The sequence below is a fragment of the Pongo pygmaeus genome, chromosome 6, assembly GCF_028885625.2.
Source record: "Pongo pygmaeus isolate AG05252 chromosome 6, NHGRI_mPonPyg2-v2.0_pri, whole genome shotgun sequence".
NCBI lineage: Eukaryota > Metazoa > Chordata > Mammalia > Primates > Hominidae > Pongo > Pongo pygmaeus.
The window spans coordinates 82,666,596-82,691,690 of NC_072379.2; the positions used below are offsets into that span (position 1 = coordinate 82,666,596).

At 35.8% G+C, this 25,095-nt stretch overlaps 1 protein-coding gene across 1 annotated transcript in view; it reads right to left on the minus strand.

Moving 5' to 3' along the window:
* The window catches only part of PPP1R9A (protein phosphatase 1 regulatory subunit 9A), a 390,403-nt gene that overhangs the window by 54,075 nt on the left and 311,233 nt on the right, over positions 1-25,095 (minus strand). Inside the window, 1 exon segment of the mRNA XM_063667554.1 lies at positions 16,332-16,487. Within this exon segment, the coding sequence (XP_063523624.1) occupies positions 16,332-16,487 (156 nt within the window).

The window sequence follows — 25,095 nt, forward strand, 5'->3', positions numbered from 1 at the left end:
TAGAACTTTATAAAGTGCTTTCTAGATTGGGATCTAAATTTTTAGTTATCTTTGTGAGTATTTGAGTGATGTATGTCTTACCTACAACAATGTGGCTTCACAAAAGAAATCAAAGCTGTTTTTAACTACATTTTGGTGTTAAGATGAAGCTTTGCCACATTTCTTTGTAATTTCTGCTTAAAAGTTTACATATGGTATCTATCCAGTATTAACAAAAGTGTTTTACTTAGGGAATCATGTATGCAAAATGAACTAAAACTGGCTGACTGAACAATATCACAATCTAATCTGAATGGTAACACTAATGGCAGCATATGTAGCATAGGGTGAGCTTCTCTAACAAGGTCACTCCCTAAGTAGGTACTCATAAACTTGTCATTAATGATGCTGCTGCTGGATATAGTTGATGGCCTGTAATTAGAAGTCTTTTTTAAATAAGTAACTGTTTGCTATTAAGTAGGCAGCAATTTATAGCTTCCCTACATGGTAGTGGAAACTTCCATAAAGATAACTTAATGTTATTATCCCATGCATTTTATATCATTTCTAGATTCTTTTTCATAGAATTGAATAAATAAAATAAACCAACTTTTAGACTCCATTTTTTCTTCAAGAGAAATGTCGAATTTTTTTAATTGTTGCAATTGCTGTGACTCCTGAGGAGGAATGGCAAGGGAGAAATCGGACAGTCAGTTTAAATGGCACCTGGCTAACAGTTCCTGAGCCAGCCTTGCTGTACCTTCCATTAAACTGCCAGTGAAATCACATTAAAAACAGAAAAACTCATAATCAAAAATGAACACCACAACTAAAAACAACAGTTCATAGAATATAAAAGAGTCATGAAGTTGAATTAAGAAAAATCTATCTAAGATCCCCTTTGACATCAGGGAGACACTTTGTACCACCCTCGCTGATGGCTTGAGAGCCATTCTGTCCCAAGCAAAAAGTGGACAACACCTACTGTCTTGCCCAGGAATGGGGCCTCAAACCGGGCTCTCTAACTTCCTCAGTATTCCATATTTGCTCAGAAAGCGACTGTTGGGGGAAATGCAGGAAGGTGGCTGATGCATGGCACACTGCATACTTTCAGCTGCAGACCTATATAGACATGGGTGGCTTCAGTAAGTGCCTTGGTAGCAGTGAAGACTGGAAATTACCTTTTTTATCTCTTTAACTTAGAGAACTGTGTGGCAATACTTGGGAGTATCTCACCTTAGTACAGAGAATTGCCCTAGATGTCAGACTGCTAGAAAATAGCAACTGGGTTGGAAACGAGGTACCTAAATATCCCTCCTGATCTAAGTCTAGAAATGAGATTCATCATCAAAAAGTGAATAATTACTGACTAACCAATTACTAAAAGATTTTTGTCTCATTTCAAGATAAGGAAAGAAAAAACAGGCCACCATAAACAGGTCTATTAACAAATACTGCAAATCAAGGTAAAGAAAATATCAACTTGAACACACAAATAAGTAAACTTGTCAAAATGATATATCCCATAAGTAAAAAAATATTTTAAGATCACTTTTTGAAATTCTAGGATGAAGAGAAAGTAAAGAAAAGCAAGAAAGAATGAAGAGTAAGAAAACTAAACATTTAATAAGAGAATTAAGTCATGTTAGAAGTGCTAAAAAGCATAAATGAATTTGAATTTAAAAGCATATTTAATTACAATTAAACTGTACACTTAAAATGGTAAAGACAGTAAACTATACAGGTATATTTTACCGAATAAAAAATTAACAAAAAGCATAATTAATGCTACAAAAAATAAAATCGCTGATATGACAAGACAAATTTAAGAAACAATCTCAGACACAGAAAAAAAAACAAATAAAATAAAACCATAAAAAACGTAATAGATACTGATGACAGTGTTTCTAGAAAAAAAACAGAAATAGGAAAAAAACTGAAGGAAACATTAATGAACTAAAATGAAAACAAAACAAAAACAAACAGAGCAATGAAAGCAAATTAAAAAGACAAATAATCAATGAAAGAAGGCCTATTTCAATAAATTGTGCTAAAAATTTTTAAAGTACAAGGTGGAAACAATACAAGCATCCAAATGCAAGCTTTATGTTAGACTTTTCCTTTAAAACACACTTAAAACAATAAAACTTGCCCTACCACTTTTTCAGGGAAGAAGTTCATAAATGAATTAGAATGTCATTCTCAGTATGGGAAGCTCATGGAAACTATATCCTCCACAAATACTTAATAAATTACTTAAAGATATACTCTGAGAATGAGAAAAAATTCAGAATATAAGAATGAAGAAATTATTCTTTAAAAGGAATAATAGTGGATACTGATCAACCTAAGAACATAACTATCTGTTGTAAATATCATTAGAAAACTAACCAAAAACATAAGTTTTTTAAAAATGTAACAATTATATTTTAATAATCTTGCTTAGAACCCAAGATTGTATCAAAATCTTCCATATGAAACATTCAAATGATTATTTGAATTCAAATTATATTTTGTTAATTTTTCATTTTTAAATTAAATTTTAATTTCATTTTTAATATTTTAATTTTTATTTTGTCCTTAAATTTTTAAACACTTTTCAAAAACTTAAAGACAAGCCTTAGTGTGAAAGCCAATAAACATAAAAGAAACATAGCATAAAATAAGGTGGGAACACCTATACCTTGCATAATTATAATTATAAACTTAAATTGGTTAAATTTTCTTAGTAAAAAATACAGATTCCAATATTATATTTTTATTTTTTTATTTATTTTGAGACAAGGTCTCACTCTCTTGCAAAGATTGGGGTGCAATGGCACAATCACCACTCAACTGAAGCCTCTACCTCCCAGGCTAACGTGATCCTCCCAACTCAGCCCTCTGAGTAGCTGGAACCACAGGTGATTATATTATTTTAAAGCTACTATAAAACAAAGTGCTACAATTAGGTTTATGTTAAAAATAGGTACACACTTATACACTGGTGTTTATCCAGCAACTGCAAACAAAAGTAGCAGTAAGAATATTAACATCAAAGTATACTTAAAGGTTGATAAATCTTGAAGTCATATTTTATGTACTTTCAACATGCCATCAACATAGATAACCAAAGCTGTAAGACACAAAATACAACAATGAGGTATAATTTCAGTATATATAATTCTCAATTTCCTAGATTAAGTAAGGAAAAATGAATATGGATCCAGAAGGTCTAAAACACATCATGTCACTTTTACCAAAAACACCCATATTAGTCTACAATAAAAGCATCACATTCAAAAAAAGAAAAACTTGAAAAGACACTATTATCTCGCCTCAATGTAATAAAACATTAAATAGATTAAAAAGTTACAAATAAAAAAGTTTCCTCAATTGTTCAAGTCAAAGAGAAAATGAAAGTAAAAATAAAAAATATAGACTATTTATGAAGGGATGAAAATGAGGAATGTACATTGAAACGAGATGTGGCTAAAGGCATAATAAGAGACAGGTTCATAATTTTAACTGCTCTCATATTTAAACAATCAGGTATGACAATAAATTCAGCATTGGTTGCAAGAAGTTAGAATATGAGTAATCAAACATTCCTAAGAGAAATAGGATGATGGAATAAATAAAAATACAAAGTTAGGGAGGGGGAAAGTGCCAGTGCAGTACAACATAGCAAACTAACATGAGCTATTCCCTGTCTCTCTTGAATTCAACTTTGGAGATGCCAAAAAAGAAAAATAGAGTTTGTATGGGCTTAAGGGTCTTATTCATCGATTAATAAAACAGCTGATGAGAAACTCATACAGAACACAAGTAGTTGCAGATGTCTTTGGAAAACTGAGGATCTGAAGCAGGAGAGTACAGTAACCAGGAATGGGGGCCAGCAATTTAATCTTTAGTCTTCTCCACATAACCTGGGTAAGCCTGTATCTGGAGGTACATCAGGGATAGCCTATTTCAGGCCCTGAAGATTAGACCTCCTAGACACTAACTTATTATCCTTTGGTGCCTTTGGTAGAAACCTTTGGTGTAATGTGGTAGGTAAGCTGCGGCACCAGAGATAATAGTGAATTAACACTAGGGCAGCACCAGAATCCCATTACAGTTGGATAGAAAGACGTATAGGTGAGCTGGAACTAATTATTTTGTAAAAAGTACACTTACAAATATATGTAACTAAAACTCCTGAAATACAAAAAGTTGGCAACAAGAGGAGAGGTAGAGGATGGTATGCTATGGATATTATTTTGTTAAACAATAAAGACATAGATATTGATCTGCTTTATATATTGCCAGGAAAAAATAACCTAAGACTAAGTCAAAATAAGTCAAGGTAATAAAATACAAATGTATAACTTTTAAGCAGCAGATGAAAATTTGATGTACCTAGTGGCAAGTAGGTAGAAAGACTTAAAAAGGAAACAAGAAGAAAGAATGGACATTGTAAAATATGAAATAAGGTGGCATACATAAGTTCTAATATTAAAGTTATTAAGGTAAATGTAAATACATTGAACTCACCAACTAACTGAAAAAATACTCGCAGAGTATTATAAAAGTAAGATGTAGAAATAGGTTGCCTAAAGGAAACATATTTAAACAAAAGAATACAGAATGGTTGAAAATAAAGAGATGGAAAAAACAGATGCTGTGAAACAAATATAAAGCAAGAGAAAGCCAGAGTTAATTTTTTACTATGAGACAAAATATAATTTGGGACAAGTGCACCATAAGGGACAAGAGAGATGTTATAAATAAAGAAGTTGTAATAATCCTCAACATATATGCAGTTAACAACAAAGATGTAAAATATCTAAAACTACCACTGGTAGGATTACAGGAAGAAATAAATGATGGTAACTGGTGATTTTAATATATGTTTTTTCAGATTTGGTAGATCAAATAGACAAAATATAAGCCATAGTATAGAAAAAATGTGTATATGTGTTTGTATTATTAATCTTATTTATATATAAAAAAATATGGCTGGGCATGGTGGCTCATGCCTGTAATCCTAGTACTTTGGCAGGCCAAGGTGGGTGGATCACCTGAGGTCAGGAGTTTGAGAACAGCCTGGCCAACATGGCGAAACCACGTCTCTACTAAAAATACAAAAATTAGCTGGGTGTGGTGGCGCGTACTTGTAATCCCAGCTACTTGGGAGGCTGAAGTAGGAGAATCACTTGAACCCAGGAGGCAGAGGTTGCAGTGAACTGAGATGGCACCACTGCTCTCCAGCCTGGGAGACAGAGTGAGACTCCATTTCAAAAAAAACACAAAAAACCATAAAAAATATATATATATACACATACACACACATAAACTTCACATCTAAACATGGAACAAGGGTGCTTTTTGCATACATGAGGAATATTAAATAAAAACTTTATGTATCAAGCTATTAATATAAAATATCTAAAAAATTCTACACAATAGCTATTATATGGAATATATTTTCTGATCAGAGTGCAATAAAGTTGCAACCCATAACACAATATAGCAAAATAAAGTTCTATATGTCTGGAAAATGAAAAAAACCACTATATCATTCTTTTGTTAAAAAGAAAATTGCAAGAAAAAATACATATAAATAACAATGGCATTCTATATGTAAAAAATTGTGACGTAGTTAAAGCAATATTCATAAAAAAGTCAGTACAGGTGTCAGAATGTAAGAGTTATTAAAAATAAATAAACTAAGTGCAATTGATCAACAAAGAAGAAAAAAAGAAGAAAGAAAAAAGAAATATTGGTCTTTGTTTTTTTCTTTTTTTTAATCAAAGAAGAAACAATTAGGAACTAAAAAGCTAGAATGACAGATAAAATTCTACAAAAAACCTAAAAAAGTAAAAATATTCAAAGAAAGAGAAGAAAGAATATAAAAGGGATAACTACTTATAAATACAAAATACTTCAATACTTAAAAATTATTTTATAAAAATATAAGTTAATAAGTATAATAGCCTAAAGGAAATATCTAAATTTCTTGAAAAATGCAAAATATCAAAATTGTCCCCCTGAAATTGAAAACTTGAACAGAGTAATAATTATTATGAAAGGTACTTAAAATATTCCTCCACTAATGCACAGATGGTTTATATAAGGTTGGTGCAAAAATAATTGTGGTTTTTGCCATTACCTTTAATATGCTGAATTAAAAGCTGAATAATAACAAACTTCCAGGAACGGAACTTTCTATCTTATCTACATCATTAAGTCTCTTTTATAAAAGTAATTTCTGAAAATAAAAAAAAATGGAAAAACTTCCTAATTTATATTGAAGCAAATATAATCTTTGTGGCAGTTAAAAATTTTTTTTTCTTGTTATAATAGGTTTTTGGGGAACAGGTGGTGTTTGGTTACATTAAAAAATTATTTAGTGGTGATTTCTGAGGTTTTGGTAAACCCATCACCTGAGCAGTGTACACTGTACCCAATGTGTAGTCTTTAACCTCCACCCCACCTTTTCACTCGAGTCCCCAAAGTCCAACATATCACTCATGCCTTTGTGTACCCACAGCTTAGCTCCCACATTTAAGTGAGAACATACAATGTTTGGTTTTCCATTCCTGAGTTACTTCACTTAGAATAATCGTCTCCAATTCCATCCAGGTTGCTGTGAATGCCATTATTTCTTTCCTTTTTATGGCTGAGTAGTATTCCATGGTACATATAAACCACATTTTCTTTATCCACTCATTGATTGATGGGCATTTGGGCTGGTTCCATATTTTTGCAAATGCAAATTGTGCTGCTATAAACATGTATGTGCAAGTATCTTTTCCATACAATGAGTTCTTTTCCACTGGATCAAATGATAGATCTACTTTTAGTTCTTTAAGGAATCTCCACACTGTTTTCCATAGTGGTTGTACTAGTTTACATTCCCACCAACAGTGTAAAAGTTGTTCCCTTTTCACCACATCCATGCCAACATCTGTTATTTTTTAATTTTTTTATTATGGCCATTCTTGCAGGAGTGAGGTGGTATCACATTGTGATTTTGATTTACATTTCCCTGATAATTAGTGATGTTGAGCATTTTTCCATATGTTTGTTGGACATTTGTTTACCTTCTTTTGAGAACTGTCTATTCATTCATGTCCTTAGCCCACTTTTTGATGGGATTGTTTGTTTCGTCTTGCTGATTTGTTTGAGTTCTTTGTGAATTCTGGATATTCGTTCGTCAGATGTATAGATGGCAAAGACTTTCTCCCAGTCTGTGGATTGTCTGTTTACTCTGCTGATTGTTTCTTTCGCTGAACAGAAGCTTTTTAGTTTAATTACGTCCCATCTATTTACCTTTGTTTTGGTTGCATTTGCTTTTGGATTCTTGGTCATGAACTCTTTGCCTAAGCCAGTGTTTAGAAGAGTTTTTCTGATGTTATCGTCTAGAATTTTTATGGTTTCAGATCTTAGATTTAAGTCTTAGATCCATCTTGAGTTGATTTTTGTATAAGTTGAGAGATGAGCATCCAGTTGTAGTCTTCTACATCTGGCTTGCCAATTATCCCAGCACCATTTGTTAATAGTGTGTCCTTTCCCCACGCTGTTTTTGTTTGCTTTGTTGAACATCAGTTGGCTGTAAATATTTGGGTTTATTTCTGGGTTCTCTATTCTGCTCCATTGGTCTATGTGCTTAATTTTATACCAGTACCATGCTATGTTGGTGACTTATACTATAGTTTGAAGTTGGGTAATGTGATGCCTCCAAATGTGTTTTTTGCTTAGCCTTCCTTTGGCTATGTGGGCTCTTTTTTGGTTCCATATGAATTTTAGTCCTGAATGGTACTGTGAAGAATGATGGTGGTATTTTGATGGGAATTGCATGGAATTTGTATATTGCTTTTTGCAATATGGTCATTTTCACAATATTGATTCTACCCATCCATGAGCATGGAATGTGTTTCCATTTGTTTGTGTCATCTATGGTTTCTTTCAGCAGTGTTTTGTAGTTTTCCTTATAGAGGTCTTTTACCTTCTTGGTTAGGTATATTCCTAAGTATTTTATTTTTCTTTGCAGCTATTGTGAAAGGCATTGAGTTCTTGATCCGATTCTCAGCTTGGTCGCTGTTGGTGTATAGCAGAGCTACTGATTTGTGTACATTAATTTTGTATTCTGAAACTTTGCTGAATTCATTTACCAGTTCTAGGAACTTTTTGGATGAGTCTTTAGGGTTTTCTAGGTATACAATCATATCAACAGCAAACAGTGACAGTTTGGCTTCCTCTTTACTGATTTGGATGCCCTTTCTTTCTTTTTCTTGTTTGCTCTGTCTAGGACTTCCAGTACTATGTTGAATGGAAGTACTGAAAGTGGGCATCCTTGTCTTGTTCCAGTTTTCACGGGGAATGCTTTCAACTTGTCCCCGCTCAGTATAATGTTGGTTGTGGGTCTGTCATAGGTGGCTTTTATTACCTTAAGGTATGTCTCTTCTATGCCTATTTTGCTGATGATTTTCATCATAAAGGGATGCTGAATTCTGTCAAATGCTTTTTCTGCATCTATTGAGATGACCATGTGATTTTTAAATTTTAATTCTGTTTATGTGATGTATCACATTTATTGACTTGCATATGTTAAATCATTCCTGCATCCCTGGTATGAAATCCACTTGATCATGGTAGGTTATCTTTTTGATATACTGTTGGATTCAGTTCACTAGCATTTTGTTGAGAATTTCTGCACCCATGTTCATCAGGGATGTTGGTCTGTAGTTTTCTTTTTTTGTTATGTCCTTTCCCGGTTTGGGTATTAGGGTGATACCAGTTTCATAGAATGATTTAGGAAGGATTCCCTCTTTCTCTGTCTTTTGGAAAAGTGTCAATAGGATTGGTACCAATTCTTCTTTGAATGTCTGACAGAATTCAGCTGTGAATGTGTATGGTTCTGGACTATTTTCGTTGGCAACTTTTTACATTATTTTTTCTATTTTTATTATACTTTAAGTTCTGGGATACATGTGCAAAACATGCAGTTTTGTTACATAGGTATACATGTGCCATGGTAGGCTGCTGCACCCATCAACCGTCATCTACATTAGGTATTTCTAATGCTATCCCTCCCCTTGCCCCCCACCCCCTGACAGGCCCCGGTGTGTGATGTTCCCCTCCCTGTGCCCATATCTTCTCATTGTTCAACTCCCACTTATGAGTGAGAACATGTGGTGTTTGGTTTTCTGTTCCTGTGTTAGTTTGCTGAGAATGATGGTTTCCAGCTTCATCCATGTCCCTGCAAAGGACATTAACTCATCCTTTTTTATGACTCCATAGTATTCCATGCTGTATATGTGCCACATTTTCTTTATCCAGTCTATCATTGATGGGCATTTGGGTTGGTTCCAAGTCTTTGCTATTGTGAACAGTGCTGCAATAAACATACGTGTGCATGTGTCTTTATAGTAGAATGATTTATAATCCTTTGGGTATATACTCAGTAATGGGATCGCTGGGTCAAATGGTATTTCTGGTTCTAGATCCTTGAGGAATCGCCACACTGTCTTCCACAGTGGTTGAACTAATTTACACTCCCACCAACAGTTTAAAAGCATTCCTATTTCTCCACATCCTCTCCAGCATCTGTTGTTTCCTGACTTTTTAGTGATTGTCATTCTAACTGGTATGAGATGGTATCTCATTGTTGTTTTGATTCACATTTCTCTAATGACCAGTGATGATAAGCTTTTTCTCATATGTTTGTTGGCCGCATAAATTTCTTGTTTTGAAAAGTGTCTGTTCATATCCTTAGCCCACTTTTTGATGGGGTTGTTTTTTTCTTGTAAATTTGTTTAAGTTCCTTGTAGATTCTGGATATTAGCCCTTTGTCAGATGGATAGATTGCAAAAATTTTCTCCCATTCTGTAGGTTGCCTGTTCACTCTGATAATAGTTTCTTTTGCTATACAGAAGCTCTTTAGATTAATTAGATCCCATTTGTCAACTTTGGCTTTTGTTGCTATTGCTTTTCGTGTTTTAGTCACGAAGTCTTTGCCCATGCTTGTGTCCTGAATAGTATTGCCTGGGTTTTCTTCTAGGGTTTTTATGGTTTTAGATGTTATGTTTAAGTCTTTAATCCATCTTGAAATAATTTTTGCGTAAGGTGTAAGGAAGGGGTCCAGTTTCAGTTTTCTGCATATGGCTAGCCAGTTTTCCTAACACTATTTATTAAATAGGGAATCCTTTCCTCATTGTTGGCAATTTTTTTAAAATTACCATTTCAATCTCTCTGCCTGCTATTGGTCTGTTCAGAGATTTTTATATCTTCCTGGTTTAATCTAGGATGATTGTATATTTCCAGGAATTTAAACATCTCCTCTAGATTTTCTAGTTTATGCGTGTAAAGGTGTTCATAGTAGCCTTGAATGATCTTTTCTATTTCTGTGGTATCAGCTGTAATATCTCCCGTTTCATTTGTAACTGAGCTTATCTGGATCTTCTCTCTTCTTGGTTAATCTCGCTAGAGATCTATCAATTTTATTTATCTTTTCAAAGAACCAGCTTTTTATTTCATTTATCTTTTGTATTTGTTTGTTTCAATTTGATTTAGTTTTTCTCTGATCTTCATTATTTCTTTTCTTCTGCTGGGTTTGGGTTTGGATTGTTCTTGTTTCTTCAGTTCTGTGAAGTGGGACCTTAGATTGTCAGTTTGTGCCCTTTCAGACTTTTTGATGTAGGTATTTAATGCTATAAACTTTCCTCTTAGCACTGCTTTTGCTGTATCCCAGAGGTTTTGACAGGTTGTGTCACTATTATCGTATAGTTCAAATAAGTTTTAAATTTCCATCTTGATTGTTGACCCAACAATCATTCAGGAGCAGGGTTATTTAATTACCATGTATTTGCATTGTTTTGAGGGTGCCTTTCAGAGTTGATTTCCAATTTTATTTCACTGTGGTCTTAGAGAACTTGAGATAATTTCAATTTTCTTAAATTTACTGAGACTTGTTTTGTGGCCTATCATAAGGTCTATCTTGGAGAAGTTCCATGTGCTGATGAATAGAATGTATATTCTGTAATTGTTGGGTAGAATGTTCCACAAGTATCTGTGAAGTCCATTTGTTGAGGGTATAGTTTAAGCCTATTGTTTCTTTGTTGACTTTCTGTCTTGATGACCTACCTGTCTAGTGCTGACAGTAGAATATGAAAGTCCCTCACTATTATTGTGTTGCCATCTATCTCATTTCTTAGGTCTAACAGTAATAAATTTCGGAGCTCCAGTGTTAGCTGCAAATATAGTTAGAATTGTAATATTTTCTTGTTGGACTAGTCCTTTTATCATTATATAATTTCTCTCTTTGTCTTTTTTTAACTGCTGTTGCTTTAGTTTGTTTTGTCTAAGAATAGCTACTCCTACTTGCTTTTGGTGTCCATTTGCATACAGTATCTTTTTCCACCCCTTTACCTTAAGTTTATGTGAGTCCTTATGTGTTAGGTGAGTTTCCTGAAGACAGCAGAAACTTGGTTGGTGAATTCTTATCCATTCTGCCATTCTGTATCTTTTAGGTGGAGCATTTAGGCCATTTACATTCAATGTTAGTATTGACATGTGAGGTACTATTCTACTCACTGTGCTATTTATTGCTTGAATACCTTTTTTTTTTCTATTGTGTTATTGTTATAAAGGTCCTGTGAGATTTATGCTTGAAGACGGTTCTATTTTGGTGTATTTCGAGGATTTGTTTCTCTTTCTTTTGGGGAGGTTTTCCTCAATTATTCCCTCAAATATGTTTTCCAAACTTTTAGATTTCTCTCCTTCCTCAGGAACACTAATTATTTTTAGTTTGGACATTTAACATAGTCCCAAATTTTTGGAGGCTTTACTCATTTTTTAAAATCCTTTTTTATTTGTCTTTGGTGGACTGGGTTAATTTGAAAGCCTTGTCTTCAAGCTCTGAAGTTCTTTCTTCTGCTTGTTCGATTCTACTGCTGAGACTTTCCAGTGCATTTTGCACTTCTGTGTGTCCTTGATTTCCAGAAGTTGTGACTGTTTTTTTATTTATGCTATCTATTTCACTGAAAAACTTTCTTTCATTTCCTGTATTATGTTTTTGATGTCTTTAAGTTGGACTTCACCTTCCTCTGGTGCCTCCTTGATTAGCTTAATAATTGACCTTCTAAAATATCTTTCTGGCAATTCAGAGATTTCATCTTGGTTTGGATCCATTGCTGGCTAACTGGTATGATCTTTTGGGGGTGTTAAAGAATCTTTTTTTGTCATACACCAGAATTGTTTTTCTAATTCTTTCTCATTTGGATAGACTACATCAGAGGGAAGATCTGGGATTCAAGGGCTACTGTTCAGATTCTTTTGTCCCACAGTGTGCTGCCTTGATTTGGTGTTCTCTCCCTTCCCCTAGGAATGGGGTTTCCTGAGAGCTGAAATGTAGTGATTATTTTTGCTTTTCTGGATCTAGCCACCCAGCGGAGCTACCAGGCTCTGTGCTGGTACTTGGGAGTATCTGCAAAGAGTACTGTGATGTGATCCATCTTCAGGTCTTGTAGCCATGGATACCAGCACCTGCTTTGATGGAGGTAGCAGGGGAGTGAAGTGGACTCTGCAGGGTCCTTGGTTGTATTTTTGTTTAGTGTGCTGGTCTTGTATTGGTTGGATTCCAGCCAGGAGTTGGCATTTTCAAGAGCATATGAACTGGGGTCCTATAGGGAGGATGCAAATTTGCCCTAGGGACACCTGGTCAAGTATTAAGGTTTCTCAGGCAGTCAGCAGGGCCATAGAGCTCCCAAGAGATTATAACCTTTGTCTTCAGCTACCGGTGGGGGGAGGGGGGGGGGCGGGCGTAGAGTAATACCACCAGGTTGGGGAAGGGACAGGAGCGTCTTAGCTCAGTCTCTCCTTTGGTGGGGCTTGCTATGGCTGCTGTGGGGGAGGAGGTTGTGGTTCCTAGTCCAATGGAGTTATATTCCCAGGGGGATTATGGCTGCCTCTGATGAGTCATATACACCACCAGGGAAGTGGGAGAAAGCCGGCAGTCATAGGCCTCACTCCGCTCCCACGCAGCCCAGAGTCCTAAAGGCCAGTCTCACTCCCACCGTGCCCTCCACAACAGCACCAAGTCTATTTCCAGGCAGCTTATGACCAGGGCTGAGAACTCACCCTAAACCACGAGCTTCCCTGTTGAGAAAGCAAGCAGACTCACACTTTTTTGGCATTTTAGGAAGCTGGCAGTGGTGATCCAGTTCCTTCAAAAGGTCTGTGGATTCTCTTGGCTTTCCTGGTATTTTCCTGTGGTAGTTCTTGGGGCAAAAGTTCACAATGTGAGTCTCCACATGCTGTTCTGTCCATCCAAGCAGAAGCTGCAGCAGTCCTGCCTGCTACCTGCCATCTTAAACCTCCCAGTTTTTGTTTATTTGAGATGGGGTCTTGTGTGGTTCTGTCACCCAGGCTGGAGTGCCGTGGCAACCTTCATTGCTCACTGTAACTTGGAACTCCTGAGCTCAAGCCATTTTCCCACCTCAGCCTCCCAAAGAACTAAGATTATAGATGTGAGCCACCATGACTGGCCATGTGGCAGCTTTTATTTAACCCACTCCAGTAATATGTTCTGTTACTTATAGCTGGATACTTAGGTAACTTATGTATGTATGTGACTTACATAATGAATAAAGGGCACGATAAAATTTTAGGGAGGATGAGAAAAAAGGCTTGAATTAAACAAATATATTCCATGAACTTGGATTAAAACATTCAATGTGATTTTTAAAATGCCAGTTCTCTAGAAATGTACTAGTTTAACATAATTACAACAAAAAATGCAGAGTATTTTTCAAGGGTATTTATAAAGTGATTCAAATATTTTCTTGAATAAGTTGAAAAATAAAGGCATTTTTGAAGAGAAAAGTTGGAATGATGTGACTTAGCTCATCAATATTGATGTATATTCTAATAGTATTGCACTGAAGAAAAATGAGAAGATGGAGCAGACTATGAAGCCATAAGTAGTTCAGAAGGTAAAGGCACAAATTCTTTAGATAATAATGTTGGCCCTCCCACCAAAGGGAAATTGGTAAAGGAGCATTTAATAAAAGGGCTAGCCAACTTTTGTTGGCTATTTGGAAACATTAAATTGGGTACATGTCTTATATCATACAACAAATTCCAGTATATGTTTGACACCATTCATTACTTAAATATTTCACCACTAACTATATGCCAAGAATTGTACAAAGACTGAGGACACGATAATAAGCAAAAACATGGGAGCTTTGAGCTTAGCAGGAAGATAGATACAAAACAGGCCCAAAGTATGACTGATTGAGATAATGTCAGTCTAATGTATTTTGCCCGAGTAGTAAAACACATACTTTTGCTTAAAATAATTAAGACAATCCTGTAACATGAAACTCTGTAAAGACTCTAATACAATATGACCCTTCACACTCACCCCAAGTTTTGTGGATAATCCTGTGAAAAGTGCCCAGTGCTATATAATATTTGGACATATATATTAATCACATAAAGAAATTTAAGACTATGATAGTGACAATGTACAAGATACAAATGTCACAAAAGAGTGCCACACAGGTGATACACAGGGGCAATATTCTGAAGAAATGAATATATTAATGTTAAATGTAAAACAAAAGAGGATAAAAGAATTGTTAAGTGGAACGATGTGATATTGCCTGTTATTGAGGTGAGGATTAAATTCCAATTCTTAGAAACCAAAACTAAAATAAAGTTACAGATCTGGTTACTCAAGCTAAAAATAAATCAGCCACATTACACAGAATGAGTCCAGATCACACAGCAGTCTACACCAGGGTCAGTAACATTTTTCGGTAAAGGGCCAGAAAGCAAATAATTTAGGATTTGCAGGCCATACAGTCTCTATTGCAACTACTCAACTTTGCTGTTGTAGTATGTTATCAGCCACAAACAATAAAGAGATGGGCATGCTTGTGTTCACATAAAACTTTATTTATAAAAAGTAGGCCAGATTTGGACAATGTATCATAATTTGCTAACCCCTGGTCTAGATCACTCTACACAATGGTGCATGCTTAAAACAATATTTATGGAACTTTGAGTCCTTAGCTCAATTTTGAAAATGGAAGATATAACTTTCCATATATTATCTATGCCCTGTAGGGTCTTCACCTTCCATAAAAGAATGTGGACCCTTCTTTCAGCTCAATTATCTACCAAAGACTAGGGGTCATACTCACCTGGCAAAATGAAAGAGCTGTATTATAGGTTTTTGCCAGGGAATACTACTTTGATCTCACTGCCTTCAATATTTGTTAAAGTTGGGTTGTGAGTTAAAATATTCTTAGAGAACAAGTCATCTACCTACTTTTCTTGATAACTTATATTCTTTGACCAAATAAGGGCTGCAGAGAAACAGGTAACTAGATTACACCTCTTCCTCCCAGCCACTTTCTGCAGAACTTTTCTTTTTCTGCATTGCTCTTTGGTTTGAAGATATCAGTTAATTTAGAAAGTCTTTAGAAGAAATGAACAAGTTGTAAATAATGACACATTTCTCTTCAATGATGGAGGATACTCTTCCAAAACAATGAAAGATAAACTGCTTTGGGACCTATTAATCACTGTTTCTGTTTTACATGTGTCATGGTTCTGAGAAGCTACTTTGGAAGAAGAGTTATCCACATTTCCTCTCCCAAGGTTCTATTCTTGGCCCTTCTCTGAGAGCACATTGCCTCAGGAGTCTGACCTCTTCAAACTCTGAGACTGCATCACCATACTCCCTTGCCTGGGTTTGGAAGCATCAGCAGAAAAGGAAAGCAGAGTCAGGGTATATTCTTACCCTTGCCCCAAGGATGCAGCTTTTAGCAGTGGCTGTGCATCTTATAAAGCTGCGGATGTTGATGGTAACAGCCTCCTGCTGTTGCCAGTCCCCGTGCATTTCACCACCCCTTGTTAGTACTATTAACTCTGTTCAAAGTCTGTGTATTAAACTCCCTTCAAGTAAACCCTTTGGGTATGCCATCTGATGCTTATTAGAAACCTATTTCATGAACAGAAAGACAAAAAGAGCCTTTTTAGGAAGTCTCTGCCTTAAGAGAAAAGCTTATCACTAGGTACCAAAACTTCTGTAAAACTGAAAAAGTATAACTTAAACATCATAAAACTGCACATTTAAGTTACTGCTTGAAATTATGGGCTACAGGTATGTCACTATGACAAATAAGCATTTAAATCAATGATTGTGGAATGAGATCTACTTAAATTCTACTTGAAATTCAATGAGACTCAAGACAACCTGTTATTAAAAAGCTTTGATTTGCAAACTGATTATTCTTAATATATTATTTGAACAGAAATATATACTTAATGAAACGGACAGGCATAGAGAAATATTTTGCAGCTTAGTGGCATACCTCTTTGAACTTGTGACTGAGCTTGCTTGTGTCCAGGTCTGATGGGGAAAACATGTCCTCATTCTCAGGCAGCTCAAAGACTTCAATGGCCATGTCACTGCCAGGAAGGACAGGTCCTACCTCATCTTCTTCTTCATCTGTGGCATATTCTCCTGTCTGAAAGGAAGGGGATTTCAGAAATCCAGCTGTCCTTACCCCAGATGGAGGTGAGTTATTTGAAAATATTTTATAAAAGACAAATTAAGACACGTACCCAAATGGTAAAAGTGTAAGTAGGTTTTTCAGCCAAGCATGCCTCATGCAGCCAATGTTATAAACAAATGTTAGTTTAAAGATCCAAAGTGACAAACCTATGCTATATACAAGTGCGTTTCTAAACATCTGCTAGTATCCGTGGCATCTTTAATATAGAAACAAGAGTTCTTTTTTCAATCTGAGTGTTTGATTATTTTACCAAATAAAATTATGTTGCTGAGGGAAATAAGTCATTTCTTTAAATTCTCTTTGTGAATACGTCACCCAATACTGGGAGCAACGAAAAGGGAAGGGGATTTTAATGAATCACAGAGTTGGAAGGGACCTTAATTAAGCCTTGCAAAGGTTTAGCTGATTAATTCTCCTAAGCTTTAGAGTTCAAACAGTTCTGTTTTGTTTGCTTGTTAATTATTGTGGTGAACTAGTGGGCTAAAGAATAAACCAAAGGTTTCTAACTTGCAGCCTGCACCAAGTGTATTGTTTTGCCTGCCTAGCACGTTTATAAATCTGAGTATTCTGTCAATGTGAGAAAAATGTTTCACATAAAGTTCTAGATTTCCAGCTTTCCTTGAGAAAGCCAAACATCTGTTAATACAGGCATATTGGGACATAACAATTGGCCAGTTAGTAGTGGTTGCCCCTTTTAGAAGAGTTATATGCTTTCTAATACCCCACAATTTTTCTAATGCCATATAGTTCTATGTTGTTAGCTTCACTCCTTTGTAATACCCACCTGTCCCTGTAGGTATCTGAGTTCCTGACCCCTGGAATAAACATTGCTTTTTGCCACTAACTTCCTTAACTTTATTAGAAAGTAGATCCTCTCCTGGCAGCATCAAGCTACGATACTGTAATTCAAAATAATTGTTTGAAATCTATACCTTATGATATAATTTAAAGATAAATCACTGACAGGGTTAAAAAGACAAAGTTCATTGAACTCATCCCTGTTCCTTCAAGTAGCACGTTATCTAACACATAAAACAGAGACAGGAATTCATATTGCCTTTAAAAAACTTTCATGAACAGTGTACTGAATGATCTATTCCTTTGATTAAATAGGCTCAGCATCTGATTGCTGTTTTTTTTTTCTTTTGATTCTGTATTATATTCTTCCTGCCAAAGCAGGAACCCCTCACTTCCCCTTTCCCCCCACCTATGTTTGCACATGAAGGAAATCTGGTCCTTAATCCCAATCTAATAATTCCCAATGTCTGAAAGACCATTATTAAATTGCCTTCACGTTTCTCTTTTTCAAATAAAATAATTCTATTTTATTTGAATTTGCTGTAATTGTCTTTGTGGTTGTGCTCTGATTTCTCTACAACTTTTCCACATTTCTCTAAATTGCAGAGCCTGAAAGTAGACACAGTTTCTAGTAAGGAATTTGAAGGTCATCGACCATGATGAACACACTGCCACAGCACCCTTCACACTCTACCTCCCCACACAGAGGCTATTATCATGGAGAACTTGACATTGGCGGCATCTGTGTATAGAAGTAAGCTCAGAATATTCCATGTGGAGCAATGATTTTCCAAACTGGTTACAGGTTAGTTGGAACCTTTACTTTCCCCAAATATAATCACAGGTGATTTGACTGAAAGGAAAAGAGGTTGGTGGCCTCCAGTTTGATCCTATATATCTCCTGAGTACCTGGAACTCTAGATCTCTATAGAAATCAGTCTGAAAATATCTAAACTATAAACACCAATTCAAGTGTCTTTGCCATTGGCAGGTGAAGGTAGCTGAAGAATGGGAACTGGTTGGTCAGATAGCTTGTACTTATTTATTAGCACAATGAGATCCTACAAATCTTAAAAAACTCTAATTCCAGATTTGGCTTTTTTTTTCTTTTGTATTCTTGAATTAATTCATCTCCTGTTCATACCTATTTCTAGAACCAACAAATACTTGGTAAATTCCAGTGAAGTTAATTAATAGGAATACAGCAAGACTGGCAAGTAAATAATCTCAAGATACCTTGCTGAAAAATTTTCACATAGAGGTATAAAACTGTGTACTTGTTTTTAACCCTATCATTACAACTGGCAGCAAAACCCAAGCCTTTATTATGAAGGCTTAAACCAGGTATATAGAATTCACTATATACAGCATTGAATGACTCAAGAAACTCTTATGCTAAATTTAAAGTATGACTAAGCCATAACAATGTGGCACGTTTTAAACATGAGTTGAAATGAACAATCTGATTTCCTTTTGCTAGCTTGAAAATAAATACTTGTTCACTATATGTGAGAGAATTAATATAAATATGTGCCTAGGATGGGACCTGACATATAACAGGATCTCAGCAAATATTTTTAAAAGAATAAATCCAAGAATGCCAATGCATTAACTTGGTAATATACAGAACTTCCTAAGGAGATTTTCAATATCAAGAAAATGAACTGTGGTCACTTGTTAAGAAGGCAGTAGTATATTATACTAACAACCTTACTGTGAATAACAGGATTAGGGTATGCACAACATATGCAATTCTTACCTCTAAGTATAGTTGCACTTTGTCATCCATATACACTTTAATTATGAAAATTATCTTAATAAATATTAAGTTGTTAACCATTCTTCTTGATTCTTTTGTGGACTTTGCCACTATCCTCTCCTTCCCAATACCCAAATTACCTGCAGTACTGTTAAAATTCTTATCACTCATTTCATCTTTTCATTTACTAATGCCTTCTTTCTCCAATTAGCCTTATAAGCATCCTGAGGACAAATATGTCTTTTGCTGTCTTGATTCTACTTATTACTTATTATAGGCTAAGGATGGCATGTTTAAAACATTATGTTATAATTCTCTCTTGCTGATCATTTGCCATTCCAACCTTGAATAGGCTTTAGGATGATACATTTACTACAGAATCTCATAAATACCTGGAAATAAAAAAGTTACACTTAGTGGACTAAGAAAAATAGGTTCTTCTAATATTTTATTTTATTGAAAATGGAAATTATTTTTGTGGTTACACTGCAAACAAAATAAGTACCATGGAATGTGTCAGCAGAATGTTGTAAACCGCAAAATTAGATTGGATTAAATCTGCCATTTACAAAGGAAGATGAACAATGTTGTACCAAAAAAACCCAAAACCAACAAAACCCAAAATTACTACAACAAAGTATTCCCATTGGTATCTAGCTCTATTTCTGTTCAAATTAAAAATCTTTCAAGTAACCAGAGACTCTTGAAATTCTTTGTCCTAACACGCAAATCCACTTCAAATGTGGCAGTAACAGTTTTTTGGGTAAAAAACTGACAGAGATAGCAAATTTTCCCTTTCATGTCTTTACCTACCTTTTTGATTAATATATGATATTTTTAGTAGCCCCACACAAAGGGGTAAAAAATAAAGAGCAATACTTTTGCAACTTACTGTGTGCCCAGCATTGGACATTCCTCAACAACTATGAGATATGGGTGTTACCATACTATCTTAATTTGAGGAAACTGAGACTCACAGACCATACCTAAGGTCAATTAATTAAGTTGTTGAAGCTACGTCCAACATATTTTAAAGCCCATGCTCCTTCTTTTATGCTATGATGCTTCCAGTCTACAGAAACTAAAGTTCTGCAGGAAAAAAAATCGGGAATATATTTTTTAATGGTCCCATCCCCAAACCTGGGTGGATAATCCTGTTGTATTGAAATTCACCTTCCACGGCTTTAAACACTATCACTGAATTCACTTTGAAGACTTGCACCTCTGTATAGTGGGCTCCAAAGTTCTTGTCCTCTTCTATTCTCTCATAATATGCTTACCCTGGCCAAGAATATAGAATTCCCCCTTGAAAGAATCGGGAGCAGTACTGGTGGGTTAATTGCAATACAGAGAGGAATCACTGACAAACAAACGAACACACACACATACGCATACCATTTTATGTTAACTTAAATCACATAAGTATTCATTTATTTGCTCATCTTTTAATTGCAGGGCCAAGTCTTCCTCTTGGCTTATGGGTCTGCTGACATTTTATGCACTCTAGTATAAACTACAACCATAACATATAGTGTATGAAATTATTGTAGCATCTTTAAAACAGATGAAAAAGATCCTTCCAAGGCAAAATGAATGCAAAATTTCTCTAGAATTTTATGGTTTTCCCCTATCTTTTATATTTCCTTCTCATACCTAATTTTCTTGAGCTGCCAGTCTTTATTAAATCTTCCCAAAGCACTGTATTTAGTTTTCATAGATACAACAACTTCCTTTACACACATATTACATCACTTAATATTTTATAAAATAACATAATTTTAATAACAAGTACAACCAACAGGTTGTGTCTCTTGGTAAACATGTAACTTTTGACTAGTGGGAGACGTATATAGACATACTAGAGCCTGGGACACTCATGAGAGCTATAGATATCAGTCCAGGTTTTGCAGAAGGAACAGAGAGTATCTGTTATATTGGCGAGTTGGTTAAGTGGGGATCAATGAAAGAATTTTGGTTTTGAAGTCACGTAGACCTGTGTTCAAGTCCTGGTCCTGAGACATTGGGAATTAGCGTCTACATCTAAGCTTTAATCTTTTCATCTATAAAGTAAGGACAAAACAGTTCCTTAGCATAAGAAAGTTGTCGTGAGATTAATTTAGATGGTGCCTATGTATTTAACTCAAGGTCTGGCACATGGTAGGTGCTCAAAATGAGTGACTCCTATTGTTGCTGCTGCTGGTATCAATACTGCAACAGCAACATGCTAACGATTTTCTATTCTGTATCTTGTAACCACGTTTGCTAAACTTTGGTCTCATAAATGTAAGTTCCTAGAAGACCTCAACACATGAATCTTTTATAAGCAAATTGGTCATTTCTGAAGTAAAACTTTTCCTTTCCTCTATATATACCTGTTCCTCTACTTATATTCCCAGTTTGGGGTAGGCACCAGCTTCTACCCAAGCCCAAGAAAACTTCCATGCCTCTGTCCTCCTCACTTACTGGCCCCAACCTGCCCCAGGGATTCAAGATGAATAACCGTGTACATGAGAACATCCCGTGAAGTTGCTGCCCTTAAGACTTTCCTCATTCACTCCTTTATGCTCCCACTGTGTGGCTGACATCACTCATAACGCTTTGATGTTTCTATATCTGCCTTCTCTCATCAACTTCTTTCATCTGAACATTCCTAGAGAGTGCCAGGTACAATTTATCCCTGCAATCCCGGTGTGGCTAGTACATTGCTTGGCATATAGTGGGCACTGAACAAATGTTTGCTGAATAAATTCAGATAGTTGTAGCCACATCTGCATAGCACAGTAGAGCCTGATTTTCCTGTTAATCTCAGCTTTCCAGAATGAAATATAGTGAAACACAGCTGCAGCTGGGGCCTAAATGACCCTTCTGGGGATTTTCTCTTGTTGTTAGGTTCAACCATTAGCAGTAATTTTTGCTGTAGCAATGTTTGCTCTGGTAAATTCAGGGAAACTAAATGGTGCTAATCACAAAAATAGCCTTAATTATGCAGTTTTTGTTGGAATTTGTTTACTGGATTTGAATTTGGTGCTATGTATTTTCAGACGCACTTCTGTGAGAGAATAGAGGAGAGCTGCTTCTTCCCTGGAGGAGGAAAACCTCAAACTCACATTTTAATGTTTAAAATTCCTAAATCTGCACCAACCGTCCAGAGGCCTTTCGGCAAAAACACCCCTCTCTCTGCTGAAGCATTTCTCTTTCCATTTTTTTGTCAGTGACTTCTGTGTGTCCTAGTTTTGTAATGTTAGTACACTTAGTCTCTTTGAATGTTGTTTCCTCATCTATAAAATGGGAATAACAGCATCTTCTTCATTTAAAGAGGTTGTTATGAGAATTCATTGTAGTGATATGAAAGAGTTAACCACAGTGCCTAGAATATGCTAATTGACTGCATGACGTTATGATTATGATTGTTTTCACCATCCCTTATTTCTCCAGGACAACACCACAAACTAATGCAACAAAAAAAGCATTTGGGGTTGGAGACATGAAGGCCAGAAGAGAGAAAAATCCTAATGTCCCAGTTGCATAACAGTAAGCAAGTCATTTAGTTTGTATCTTTTGTGGTCTCTTCTATAAAATGGTGTAAAAGATACCAATCTCATAGGATATTGAGAGGATTCAAAGAAATGAAATATGCAAAATATCCAACATGATGCCTGGCCCAGCATATATATTTATTTTTTCTCCCACTTATCAACTCATTCAAAATTTTCTTTTCAATCTTTTGTTATCAGAATATTTCCTGATTTTACCTGAAAGTGACAGGGAGAATGGAACCAAGTTGGAAAACACTCTGCAGGATATTATCCAGGAAAACTTCCCCAATCCAGCAAGGCAGGCCAACATTCAAATTCAGGAAATACAGAGAATGCCACAAAGATACTCCTCAAGAAGAGCAACTCCAAGACACATAATTGTCAGATTCACCGAAGTTGAAATGAAGGAAAAAATGTTAAGGGCAGCCAGAGAGAAACGTCGGGTTACCCACAAAGGGCAACCCACCAGACTAACAGCGGATCTCTCAGCAGAAACTCTACAAGCCAGAAGAGAGTGGGGGCCAATATTCAGCATTCTTAAAGAAAAGAATTTTCAACCCAGAATTTCATATCCAGCCAAACTAAGCTTCATAAGTGAAGGAGAAATAAAATCCTTTACAGACAAGCAAATGCTGAGAGATTTTGTCACCACCAGGCCTGCCCTAAAAGAGCTCCTGAAGGAAGCATTAAACATGGAAAGGAACAACCGGTACCAGCCACTGCAAAAACATGACAAATTGTAAAGACCATCGAGGCTAGGAAGAAACTGCATCAACTAACGAGCAAAACAACCAGCTAACATCATAATGATAGGATCAAATTCACACATAACAATATTAACCTTAAAAGTAAATGGGCTAAATGCTCCAATTAAAAGACACAGACTGGCAAATTGGATAAAGAGTCAAGACCCATCAGTGTGCTGTATTCAGGAAACCCAACTCATGTGCAGAGACACACATAGGCTCAAAATAAAGGGATGGAGGAAGATCTACCAAGAAAAAAGGAAAACCAAAAAAGGCAGGGGTTGCAATCCTAGTCTCTGATAAAACAGACTTCAAAACAGCAAAGATCAAAAGAGACAAAGAAGGCCATTACATAATGGTAAAGGGATCAATTCAACAAGAAGAGCTAACTATCCTAAATATATATGCACCCAATACAGGAGCACCCAGATTCATAAAGCAAGTCCTTAGAGATCTACAAAGAGACTTAGACTCTCACACAATAATAATGGGAGACTTTAACACCCCACTGTCAACATTAGACAGATCAACGAGACAGAAAGTTAACAAGGATATCCAGGAATTGAACTCAGCTCTGCACCAAGTGGACCTAATAGACATCTACAGAACTCTCCACCCCAAATCAACAGAATATACATTCTTCTCAGCACCACATCGCACTTATTCCAAAATTGACCACATAGTTGGAAGTAAAGCACTCCTCAGCAAATGTAAGAGAACAGAAATTATAACAAACTATCTCTCAGACCACAGTGCAATCAAACTAGCACTCAGGATTAAGAAACTCACTCAAAACCACTCAACTACATGGAAACTGAACAAGCTGCTCCTGAATGACTACTGGGTACGTAAGGAAGTGAAGGCAGAAATAGTGATGTTCTTTGAAACCAATGAGAACATAGACACTACATACCAGAATCTCTGGGACACATTTAAAGCCGTGTGTAGAAGGAAATTTATAGCACTAAACGCCCACAAGAGAAAGCAGGAAAGATCTAAAACTGACACCCTAACATCACAATTAAAAGAACTAGAGAAGCAAGAGCAAACACATTCAAAAGCTAGCAGAAGGCAAGACATAACTAAGATCAGAGCAGAACTGAAGGAGATACACACAAAAAACCCTTCAAAAAATCAGTGAATCCAGGAGCTGGTTTTTTGAAAAGATCAACAAAATTGATAGACTGATAGCAAGACTAATAAAGAATAAAAGAGAGAAGAATCAAATAGATGCAATTAGAAATGATAAAGGGGATATCACCACTGATCCTACAGAAATACAAACTACGATCAGAGAATACTATAAACATCTCTAGGCAAATAAACTAGAAAATCTAGAAGAAATGGATAAATTCCCGGACACATACACTCTCCTAAAACTAAACCAGGAAAAAGTTGAATCCCTGAACAGACCAATAACAGGCTCTGAAATTGAGGCAATAATTAAGAGCCTACCAACCAAAAAAAGTCCAGGACCAGAGGGATTCTCAGCCAAATTCTACCAGAGGTACAAGAAGGAGCTGGTACCATTCCTTCTGAAACCATTCCAATCAAGAGAAAAAGAGGGAATCCTCCCTAACTCATTTTATGAGGCCAGCATCATCTTGATACCAAAGCCTGGCAGAGACACAACAAAAAAAGAGAATTTTAGACCAATATCCCTGATGAACATCAATGTGAATATCCTCAATAAAATACTGGCAAACTGAATCCAGCAGCAC